At 40.8% G+C, this 12,325-nt stretch overlaps 1 protein-coding gene across 1 annotated transcript in view; it reads right to left on the reverse strand.

Moving 5' to 3' along the window:
- The window catches only part of mtor (mechanistic target of rapamycin kinase), a 94,319-nt gene extending 84,384 nt beyond the window's left edge, over positions 1 to 9,935 (reverse strand). Inside the window, exons 1-14 of the mRNA XM_037684998.1 lie at positions 9,768 to 9,935; positions 9,269 to 9,405; positions 8,922 to 9,030; positions 8,607 to 8,839; positions 7,310 to 7,510; positions 6,967 to 7,101; positions 6,609 to 6,884; positions 4,455 to 4,563; positions 4,099 to 4,282; positions 3,828 to 3,956; positions 3,460 to 3,704; positions 1,259 to 1,468; positions 918 to 1,123; positions 88 to 210 (exon numbers count right to left, since the gene is read on the reverse strand). Of these exons, the coding sequence (XP_037540926.1) occupies positions 88 to 210; positions 918 to 1,123; positions 1,259 to 1,468; positions 3,460 to 3,704; positions 3,828 to 3,956; positions 4,099 to 4,282; positions 4,455 to 4,563; positions 6,609 to 6,884; positions 6,967 to 7,101; positions 7,310 to 7,510; positions 8,607 to 8,839; positions 8,922 to 9,030; positions 9,269 to 9,397 (2,289 nt within the window). The 5' untranslated portion in view covers positions 9,398 to 9,405; positions 9,768 to 9,935. The remainder of the gene's footprint in view (positions 1 to 87; positions 211 to 917; positions 1,124 to 1,258; positions 1,469 to 3,459; positions 3,705 to 3,827; positions 3,957 to 4,098; positions 4,283 to 4,454; positions 4,564 to 6,608; positions 6,885 to 6,966; positions 7,102 to 7,309; positions 7,511 to 8,606; positions 8,840 to 8,921; positions 9,031 to 9,268; positions 9,406 to 9,767) is intronic.
- Between the last annotated feature and the right edge of the window lie 2,390 nt (positions 9,936 to 12,325).

Here is a 12,325-nt window from a genome sequence, read left to right on the forward strand (position 1 = left end):
GTGGCGTTTGTTGATTTTAAAACCTCTTCTCAAGATAAAAAGTGTGGTCTACAGTCAAAGACATATGGAGAACTTGAAGAATTTTACCTTAAGGATGGGTTCCATGTATGGACGGATGAGGCGGGGGGCGTTGGAGACCAGGTGACCGAGCATACGAGCACTCTGCTCTTTGTTTCTGCCAACGCCACTGTGCTCCAATTCTGTTAAAATCTACAAAATAAAAAGAATCATAAAGCCCTCAGTGACCTTTATGGGCAAAATATGGTGCACATTATGGTGTTAATGGGTGAAGCTTAATAAATGTATGTTGTGCCGCAAAATTTTTTTTGAAGTTTGTTCCAAGACAAGTGCTTTGCTGCCCTCTATAGGTCGTCAGGCGCAACAACATTCAATAGTTCATAGAAATGATGTTAAAAAAAAGGTTGTAATCTCAATCATCCAGGTAAATAACAACAACAAATGTTAAATCATGTCATCTGGACCAGTTTCTTTGATCATAGAAAATACTTCAAATTTAAACTTTTATTTTCAATTGAAATTATTAGTTAGTTTCTTAGGTAAAACTGAAAAAAATCAAAGAACCATACATACTGTTTAGGTAAGTTAATTCAAATGTATGCAACATGCTGCTGTTGTTCGGCGTATTGTTTCGTTTCATTGTATTCTTAGTTTTGTGTATTTCTTAGTTTACATCTTAGATTCTTATTACCGTTTCTTTTACAATTCTTCCTGTTGTTGGATGTAATTGGGACCCCGTGTACACAATTTGGTTCCACCTGATGTGATGTACCACATGCGATGCAAATGATAATAAAGAACCTTGAATGTATGCCTTAGTAAATATAATTTTAATGGCTTCTATTGCAGTTGAAGACACTAATTCAGTAATAGCTACCCATCTGCGGGGCCTCTCCTACCTGGATTAGCATCTTGCGAAGGAAAGGCATGACAAAAGCGGGGTTCATGCTGCTGAGGCGTCCTATTGTGCAGATGGCCAGTTCTCTGATCTCGAACACCTCATCGTTCAGTGCAACAAACAACGCCTGCAAATTCTCAGCCTGGGCAAGGTGTGCATCAAAACGCTCATCAAGAGACGCGAGGACACAGTATCGAATATCAGGGTCTGAGGAGGAAAGAAAAATAAGAAATGGTCCTATGATAATTAACACTACCCTATGACTGCATCAGAGTGGGTTTAGATTGTACATTCCAGATTGTAAATTGTCAATCTACACAGTCTAACCACAACAAGCTTCACCTGGATCAGTGATGCCAACAACTAGCAGCTTGCTGAGCACATCTGCGACCACCTGAACAGCGGTCTGGCTGACAACATGGCCGCTGATCAAATGAATGGAGGGCGTGAGGAGACGTGAGCAGGTCCGGGCGGCCTCCATTCGGATTTCTTTATGTTCACTGTTCAGAAAGTGATCCGCACAGTGGCGCACAAATTGGGTCAGGGAGTGTCCTGGAGGAAAAACAAAACATTAAAATACTGTTTAAATTAGAAATACCACTTGGTTAGTTATACATCATGATTAAATTAATGTCCAAAGTTAGAGTTATTATTGTCTTAATTCATTCTCTGTTTCCTGGTCCAGTTTGTATGTTCTATTCGTGCATGTGTGGGTTTTCTTCAGATACTCCGGTTTCCTCCCACAGACCCAAAACATGCATGCTAGGTTGATTAGTAACTCTAAAAATTGTCCATAGTTGTGAGTGAGAGAGTGAATTTTGTCTCGTTTGTCTCTGTGTCCCTGTGGACTGGAGACCTGTCCAGGGTGTCCCCCGCCTCTCACACAGTGGCTGCTGGACGTGGGCACCAGTGATTCCCAGGAACCCGAAAAGGAAGAAGCAGGTAAAGATGATGGATGAATGGGCGTTTGTATCTCACTTTCTGTGAACATACTGGACGCCAGAGAACTTTTTTATTCAAATTAGTCTTTTAGAACATTTAGTACACCAGCTGTTTGGAATACAAATGTGACAATACATGAAACTGGTTGGTCTGGACAAAGAGAAATGTAAAAAATATAGATAAGGTGAATTTATCTGCACAATGTAATGTGTACACAAGTAATTTTAGGTCAGGTAAGATTAAAATCATCTAGTTAGCTGCAGATTTAGAAAATAATCGACATTACCTCAGATGAAAAGCCACACAACATATTAACATTGTCACTATTTACCATAAGCTAAACTCAAATGAGGAAGCAATGTGTAAAAAAAACACAGTGCAAACTTGCTGCTTTCATTAAAAAAAATGAAGAGTTCTGCTGCTTATCAAATGCAGCTGATTAACTGATTATCATCATTTGTGACCATGTTTATAAAGAGGAGAACCTTTGGTCTGGAGCATTCAGGTGTGTCACATGAAGAAAATTAATTAGTAGCTAGAGAAATTGCATTTCCTGCAAAAATGCAGTGTGAATGCTTATTGCAGAAGAATTTGCTGAAAAACAGCTGTAAATAGCTAAAAAAAAAATATAAAAAGCTGAAATTAGCTGAAAAAAAGTTTAAATTTACACAAGGAAGCTGAAAGAAGCTGAACCAGAACAAAATGTGAAATACACAGTAAAAAGTTGTAAACAGATCTAAAGCTCAATTTATTTTCTATGAGAAAAAAGTGGCAGAAAAGGCTAAATATTTCAAAAAGCTAAAGTTGCACCAACACCAAACGTCAAAGCACCCTTCTCCTGAAAGAGCTGAACGTTTTGATTTAGGATTTGTTGAAATTGCACTAAAATTGTGGCAAGAGAAAGAGGCCGAAAAACGTGCGGAAGAAAAATGGATCACAATAGTGATAAAGATTCACACAATAAACTTGGGCGATGAAACAGTTGTGTCACTCTAGAAAGTTTTTAGATAGGGATGCACCACATTTAAAAAAAATTATCAATATCTCAATATTATCATGTGCAGCAACAATTTAACAAAGGACTCATAAAAAAATGCCAGGCACAAACAGAATGCAAAAAAAAATAAATGTGTCCGTTAGATTAGGCCCACTCTTGTAAATGGAGTGTTGTGAACACTGTGATGACAGAACATGAGAGTTTATCATGACTGCAACATTCTACAGTAATATCACAATTTCATGTTTTCTTAACATTGTGCAGGCCTAGTTATAAGCCCTTTCTAAAGATATTTAGAACCATAATCCCTCTGTTTACAAAGAATTTTCACAAAATGACAAAAAGCAAGTCAGTTGCCAATATTCTGAGGAGCAAACAGCAGCAAGTTCAGCTTAGTTTAGACCAAGAAATGCTAAAAATCCCCAAAACTAAGTCTGAGACTTGCCAGGGCTGTCAACATGTTAAATGTTGTTCAAGACAACAATAAAAAAATAAATAAATAAAATGATGGGTTTGCTTGTTTTAGATGTAAGGTGACTGAGTGTTCTGAAAGGTGCACACAAATAAAATGCATCATAACTCTGTTTTGTTTTAAATCTCTTACCTTCAAATTCAAAGCTTCCTAGCGTGCGCAAAGCCAGGGTGATGCTGCCAACATCACTGGCCTCTGGAATGTTTGTGAGGCTCGGTGAGGCGAGCTGGTGAGCCAGGCCTTTGGGCATTCCTGGGTGTCGCAGAGGCTTGTGCATCAACACCAAGGAAAGCATCTTCAGCAAACCATCCTGGATGTCTTTTTTCAACAGGGGGATTTGACGGCTCAGGTCATAAAGAACTGCTGTAAGTGCAGGACTAGACAAAAAGCAAGGAAGAAACAACCATCAGCATCTGTGAGATTATATTTTCTTACTCCAAACCTAAAATCGAAAAGTGTGCAGTCCTTTGAAATGTTAAGGAGCTGCCTGTCTGTCCTACCTGAGGCCCACAGCCAGCATAGGCTCCAGAAGCTCCTTGACGTCTGGCTGGATGCTGGGACCCATGGCTCTAGAAAGCATGCTGATACAAGTGAACACTGTGGCGTCCACCTGCATGGTCTTCTGTCTCCTGAACACATTCAACAGCAAAAGAACAAAACAATATTTATTTCTCGTCAAGATAGAAACCCAGTCATTTTTAACAAACCTCAGCTTATAACATGAATATGATGCAATCTAAGAAGTATGGCGAACAATTTTAATATACTGACTTGTGTGCAAAGTCCTTGGGTGGCAGGGCAGCTTTGATGATCTCAAGGATCTTCATGAGATACGGCTGGATTTCTGTCCTGACAGCCACTACCAGCAGCCCCAAAGCCTGGAAAGCTGCTGTCCTCTCCTTCTCCTTCTTCAGACAGCCCAGCAGATACCCCATCGTGTCCGATAAGTACTGATCTGTCCAGCAAAGAGGCAGAAAAAACAACAACACTCATCTCACTAATTGGACTTTTTATAGGATCAAAACATAAACAAAAGGCATCATTACTACAAAAGCCTATTTCTAAAGTGCACAACAATACTGTACATAACTTTAACATGTTCAAATAGAATCAGCTGAAAGTCTGACCTGTAAATGTGTGTGGCTGGAATGCAGCTAAGCGTGGAAGCAGGTTGAGAATGGTCATCTGGATCAAAGGGTTTTTACAGGTTTTGTATTTCAGGACCCACCGACACACCTGGTTGGACAAAAGTTTTAAAGAAAATTAAAAAAACATACATTTTGTAAATAAAAGCAGCATCAGCCTTGTGTTGCAAAGTTGTGGGAATGAGCCAGAATAACCTTTATAATAAAACTGTTGTAATGTCAGAAAAACTAAAAAAAGTAGTCGAACACAGTGGTCCCCAAACCAGCGAGCCGTGGGCCAGTACCGGTCTGTGGGTCAATTGGTACCGGGCTGCACAAAAAATAATAATAATACATTTATTTTGAAAAATCACAGGATTCTCTCCACCACATCTGTCAGTAGCTATGTAAACGCCCCATTCAGATTATTCTGAGCTGATTCAGCTCAATCCAAGTGAATATGTAATCTGAAAGCTATGTTTACACACACAAAATTCTTTGACCGGATTGAAATGTTTTCAGCTTAAATAATTCAAATGTATTGTTTACATGGGCACAATCCATTCCCGACGAGTGTTTACATGCAGCGGGTTTTATTCTGAACAGAAGTACTGACACGGGCAGAGTGGTAAACTCGCCTAAAAGAAAACACCAAAGTAGTAGTTCTACTTCCGGTTTACTTCCGGGATGAACGTAAACAAATCTGAGCGCCCAAAATGGACCCGCGACAGGTTTTAATGACGGTGGAGACGTTACTGCGCTCCCTGAATGAGCTACAGGTAATACAGATTATTTTGAGCTTTTTCAAAGTTTCTAGTAGAAATGTTGTCGCTCACCGACCAGTTTTACTTCCCTGACATGCTAATATTATTAGCATTAGCCAGGCGGAAATGACACAGGTCGCACATGTGCAGTCAGGCCAGTTTTATACAATCGGGAAAAAAAAATGAACAGATTAAGTGTTAACATGCACAACGCTCGGATTAAGAATCAGCATAAGCCACCCATCTCATTCTGAATACGTATTCTTTCGGATTGAGCCGAATCAACAAAAAATAATCCGAATGGGGCGTTTACATGACGCATTTTTATTCCAAATGGCCGTTTAATCTGATTACTTATGTCCATGTAAACGTAGCTAATTAGAGGAGTGGTTTATGCCGATCCATAATTCGAACAGTGTGCATGTAAACACTTAATCTGATTATTTTATTCCAATTGTGCAAAACTGACCTGACTGAGCATGTGCGACCTATGTCAACCTCACGTATTTCTGCCTGGCTAGATGCCAATATGTCGGGGAAGCAAAATTGGTCGGTGTGCGACACATTTCTACTAGAAACTTTGAAAGAGCTCAAAATTACGCCTTGATGGTCGAAAGTGTAGGAACACGGAGGTGTTTAGACAAGTACATGAAAAGCTGGACGGAGCCGGAAGCTGCATCACCAAAGTAGAACTTCTTCTTCTGTGGTTGTTTTAAGGAGAGTTTACCACTCTGCATGTCAGTACTTCTGTTCAGAACAAAGCCCGCTGCACGTAAACGCTCGCCATGACCAGACTATGTCCATGTAAATGATACATTCGGATTATTTAATCTGAATACATTTCAATCGGATCAAAGAATTTTGCGCATGTAAACATCCCTCACTCTTGACGCAGGTCAACATACACAGGTAGCTAGTTTCAGTTTCCATTAGGCACGCGTGGTAAACACGGAGAACACGGAGCTGCGTGGTCAGGAGAGACAGGAGGAGGCGCGCGGACATATCTGCAGTAACTCTCAGGCTAACTAATAATAAAGTCATGAACAAATATGACTGCCTTAGATGAAAAGCTCCTCGGATGAGAAGCGAAACATCTTCAGTTACAAATAAAGTCCAATTGTTTTGTTTTTAACCCTTTTTTTTTTTTTTTGGAATAGCTGGAGAAGAACAGGTTTTTTTTAATCTTATATATCAGAACACCAAATTGTATTTTGTATAAAACTGCATTTAATTTGCAGTCAAATGCAGAATTTTGTTCAAGACACCATTTTTTAAAACAAGACATTTTTATCCCAGAAAAGGAGCAGCAGAGTTCTGACTCCTCATAGAAACAAAACTTTCAGTTTTCATAACATTTTGCATTCTGAAAAATAAAAAACGCTGCGAGTCCCACCTGGTCGAACCTCTCCTCCATCAGCTCGCGGCAGTATCTACTCTCCACCAGGGAGCTCTTGGCAGGTACCGGTGTGGCTCCAAAACTGAGGAAGCCTTGAGGCGTGCTGTAGCCCAACAATCCCAGGAGGGCGTTTGACTGCTGGGGCTGCACGGACTGGAAGCTGGTGAAGGGTGTAATATGACGGGGCCTGGTTCCAAATCCCATCAGTTCCTTGCAGTATTTATCATGGACCTGCTGCTGCTGTGTGATCTCCTCCATCTCCTCACGCATACGCTGGAAACACATAAAACAGTGAGCCGAATGTTTAGCTGGCTTCTTGACGTGAATAAATATTCAGAGTGAAATCAGAAGTCACCTCTCCCTCCATGCTGCTGATTCGAACCAGCTCATTAAGGATCAGAAGCGCTCCATGGACCCGATCGTCACGATTCATCCCTTTCTCTTTGGCCAAAGTCTCATCGAAGCCTTTCTCTGCCTCCTCAAAGGTTTGCTGTTTCACAAACACTTAAGTCATGTGGCTAAACACAAAAAACGGTATTTCAACTATTTTCACGGCAAGTATATAATACAAAGAGGGATAATTATTTCATAACTAAAATACTGCCTTCCCAGCCACGTCTCCCTTCAAAAAGAGAGTTTTAATCCAAACAAAATAAAGGACATATACTATAATAACAGAATATAGTTGAGTGGCTTACTTTGTACCACTGTGGTTTCTGCATCTCTTTGGTCTCCCTCTGTGTGGTGAGGATAAGACAAGCTCGCAGAGCAGACACCGCACCTTCTCGAATGGCCTGCTTAGGATCCCACACTGCATAAAAGACGTTGTCAAAAAACGGCTGCACTTGCTGGAAAAAGAAGGTGGGCGCACTCACAGCCAGTTCCCTCAACACCAACACCTAGAGGAGACAAAAACCCACCATCATCATCATCGCTGATGATCGTTCCCTCGAGTTTTACAATAACATACAAGTAGTCCTGTCATGATAACAAATTTTGCTGGGCGACTGTCTCAGAAATTATCGCGATAAACGATTATATTGTTTGAAATTTGACAATAATTAGTCATTATTGTCAAATTTAATAAGAAATGTTGGTTAATTTTGTGTGTAGTACCTTTTTTGACCACCATATAGCAGTATAGGATTGTTTGAACTGAAGGATGGATAGTGAGGGAGCGAGCAGCGCGTCTCTTAAAGAAAAATGTGAGGGAGGCCCCTTGACGTGACATGGACTGTCTCTCTGTGGTTCTCAAAATGGTGGACGCTCGGTGTGATTTGAGCTCTTTAGCATAACATTTTTCACACAAAGCTTTTAATTAAAAATCAGTAAACAAGTTCTCAGCTTCTTTTTGCAGAGAAAAAACAACTTTTTACACGAAGGCACAGGTTTCAACTGTGAATTTTGGAGCTTCGACAAGACGGGGGTTTTTCCTGAAGTCGGCCTGTCAGCTTAGCTCGTAGCTTAGCTTCTCAGCTTAGCTGCTTTTAACGATCCAAAAACACGATTTTGGATCGTTAAAACAGATTTTAAAGAGAAAAGAGATTGGGAGGGGTCAGTGAAGAGCCTTTTGTCATCCAGTGTCCAGTAGAAAGAGAGAGTTGCGAAGAAACGATAAAGCCGATACATGAAAATGAGGTCGATAATTTTCATTTATCATGCGATTCATTGATTTATTGTTTATTGCGACAGGCCTAAATACAAGTTACTAATCAATTTACAAGCTACTCGTAATACATTAGCAGTTAAACTATATCTAAGGACTAAAACTGTGAAAAGTGTTTAAATAATGAATGCTACTAACAAAAACTAAAAATGAAGACATGTGCCACAATAGTCAAACATCTATCAACAGTTTTCTAATGTTCTAAAATACATACAGTGCTATGTGGTCATCAGAAAGAGATTATAATTTACCCTCGTGTCCACCACCATGTGTAAGAGTGATAGTATTTGAACAAACACCACAGTCAGCGTTAACTGCTAGTAACTTACTGCTGCGTGGCGTCTGCCTTCATTTCTGTCCGCTCCCAGCCACTCCAGAGCCCTCTTCACCTCAAACTCCACATACTCAGCAGTGAACGTGTCTCCAGCCATGGACAAGTGGCCCATGGCTTTAGAGGCCATCTCCATCACCACTGGGTCGCTGGAGGGGAGCAGGTTGCGGAGGTAGTTAGCGAATCGGCTGATCCTGGTGGCATTTCCCCCCTCCACTCCAATCAGACTCACTGGAATGAAGACATAACGATGATATATTTTACAAACAAAAGCTGTGGTGCGTTATGCATATTGATAATGGTTGAAGCTTACCTATAGCGAGGATGCCGCCTTTCTTCTCATTCACATCAGAGCTGGATACCAGCTCAAATATGTGGTGGTTTAACTCATCATAGAATGTAGTGGATTCATCTTGGCTTAACTGCGACACATAAACAGAGTCACTAATGCACACCAGAAACAAATGAGACGTCTAAAACAATAATAGGCTTTGCTGATTATCTGCAGGATTTAAAACCAAACTGTTGTGCTGTTCGTGTCAACATCTGTATCTGATTACTCCCCCATTCTTGTGATCAACACTGAACATTTAATGTGCAGTATGTTAAGAGATGTCTTGTATATTAACCACAGTTCCTCTCACAGTTGTTTTCTCATACCTCTCTCAGTTCTGTGGTCACATAGTGCTGCAGATCTTTGGCAGATTTTGCTCTGGTGTCTTCATTCCGGCTCTTGAGCCCACTGACAAACTGCTGCAGCACTGTAGCTGTGCCTGATATGACCACCATGGTCTAATCTGTAAAGAATTAGGTGACATTTCCAGAAAAATATTCCAGTTAACTGAAAAACATCTTAAACGGAAATAACGACACATGAAAGGGAGACTGAGTTGGGTCAATAACGCTGAAAGTCAATGTTGTCTAAGCTAGCAGCCGGCTAACGCATCTAGTTAACGAGTGAAATAAACCAACTAAAGTCATCCCAAGCAAAAACTTTAAACGAAACAAAACACTACAGCTCCTTGCATTACAAGTCTGACACGTTCATGTTGTTTTTAAGGCTCAGAATCATAAACCATGCTTGTGTTTAGCTAATGTAAGCTAACGCTAAAGTTAGCTTTTGTAGCCTACTAGCAAACTAGAAACATTGCATACTTACGCGTTTATAATAATATTCCGGACTCTTAACTGGTAATGTGCTCAATTTCTGTCATTGCACGACAGCCTGGCTTGTACAGCTCAAGGTGCTAGCTGTGGAATGCTTTGGTTGGATCGAGTTCAGAGCTGGAGCACACAGGAATCCCCCAGAGCCAGGGTTCAACTGCGCAGCCGCGGACTCACTGCGCAGAACCCGCGCAACTCGGATGTTCTTGATGTCACACAAACACAACGCTCAACAAAAGAACTTGTAACAAACAACAAAAACAAATACAAACACGGAGACAGTAAAGACAACAGAGTGAGGAAACGTGGTCAGTCGGGTCAAGGGTTAAAATAATTGCCAAACATTGTTGTGCTTTTTTTTTTCTTCTTCTTCTTTTTAAGATAGATAATCCGTAAAGTCCTTAATTTTTAAATTAGGAAATAAATATTGAATAGAAGAACTGTTTGCTATTTTTTCCATTAGCTTCTCTGACATGCTTCTTTAATAATCATTCGTATTTTGGTCATTTAAATTTAATATTCTTGTTTTTATTTTTATTTTTTCTACCCACACAGTGGTAGGAATCATTTTCAGCCACAAGGGGGAGCCATTGTTCAAGTTTATCTACATGACCAGTCTGAAGTTCTAACCACTGAGCCTCAGCCACCCAGATGAAAGTCATATTTATCTTAACGTGAGGACATTATTGCTTCATTCAAAGGTAGTTAGCACGATGTCTGCTACTAAATTTTGCCTAATTGATGTTATACTAAAGACGGGCCTGCTGCTCAGGCAGGTGGGCAGACACTTTCAGACCTGGTCTGCAGCCAGGTTGGGGATAATCGCCGCCTCCAGCATCCAGAGCCAGATGTTGCCTCATGAATCTACGTTCAGGAATCTGTGACTCATCCCAAATCCCTCCTTCTGCTCAGCAACGATCCCTGAAGAACCTGCAGAGGATTGACAACTTGAAGGAGAGGGGGGAAAGAAACGAAAGTTGCAGGAGGATAAATCATGAAGTGCACGACGTGTAAAGGTAGGAATTAGCAGACGGACAGATGTAGATGAGTAAAGTGGGCGGAGGAGTCAAGTCCTGATGTGAGTTCACCTTCTCCACGTTTTTGGAGCAGGTTGATTGAGGGGCTCTGTCAGAGGGATGAAATGTTAAAAGCAGGGCTGAGTGAAGAGGCAAGGCAGAAAATAAACAGGAGCGATGCCAAAGGAATCAAAGTGATCCCAACATCCTGGCTGTCACTTCGCAGAGGCAGCCGGCTGCTTGTTGGGACAAGAGGCTGCGAGCGTGCAGACATCCATATGTATATGAGGCGTTCAAGTGTTGAAATCGACGGACTGCATGAGGACTTCACCTCCCTGAAGCGCCCCATCCTTGCATTTTTCTTTTTCTTTCACACGTACTCCTCAGTGACAGCACGGCTGGAAAAAGGCGAGTGCTGCTGACTGAAGTGAACTTCCCATCAGTGATATACGTTCAGTTTAGCTGAGCCTGAGAGAGGTGGAAAGGCCCTTGGGTGCAAAAGCAAAGACCTTAATATATTTTCCTGAAGCTGTTCCTCAAATAAATGCTCAAGTTTTTCCATTAAAAATGCACAATACTGCCCTCCCAACGTCAGTAGAGATAGGCAAAATCAACACAAACATAAACAACACTTTTCTTCTTTGGATATAAATGTATTTATATTCTACAATTCAAACATCACTACTTTTTCTATTAAGAAATAGAATAGGCTCACAGCTCATGTGAGTCCACCTGAGAGGTGAGCGTGGTGTTGAACGAAGTACCGTCACTACTTCGGACGATTCGCAGCTGTTCCTACAGAGACGCTGGAAAGGTAGCGTTAAATGGAACTCCGTACCAGTGGAGACATCTTCTACAAGGTAACGAGTCCCTCACTACCGAAGTGTACCGAGGTTGAGCTGGGTTCGGATGGAGGGTGCCGTTCGTTATCAACACACTTTTCCCTCATCCATTTCCTCTCCATTTAAACTCCTTCATTTTCCCATCTTTAAACTTCTATCTTGCCAGTAATCATCCAGATATTTTCAGAAATGTCTGTTGCATTTTAGTTGCAAGTGAGAAATCATGGCCGTATTGTTTCTCATTGTAAAGCTCAATAATTAAGCTGTGTTATTGCGTTCAATCAGAATAATCACGTGTACAATGTTTGATGTTAAATTTTGATTCTGTTAATAAATGACCACATTCATTTTGATGGGTCAAAGAAAATTAACGTCTCACGTCACTGATTAAACCATCTCCCACACAGTATCTCTGTCACATATCTGTCAAGTAGCTCGAAAAAGAGAGAATCCGTTTAAATTAAGTATAATATCAGGTACTTGAACTAGTCCAGATATTATAACATGTAGTGGAGCTCCGAAGCTAAATGAAGCTAACCGACCTATTTCACTACACTGCTGATTATATCATGCTGCTGTATTCATTCACATCCATCTGCTCACCACAGACTCATGTTCGGGCTGCTGTTGATACGCCATGTTATTTTACCGTATTTACCATATTTTATTAGTATTTAGCGTATAGTTTAGATCTT

Source organism: Nematolebias whitei, chromosome 11, assembly GCF_014905685.2.
Source record: "Nematolebias whitei isolate Nwh7 chromosome 11, NemWhi1, whole genome shotgun sequence".
NCBI classification, from domain to species: Eukaryota; Metazoa; Chordata; class Actinopteri; order Cyprinodontiformes; family Rivulidae; genus Nematolebias; species Nematolebias whitei.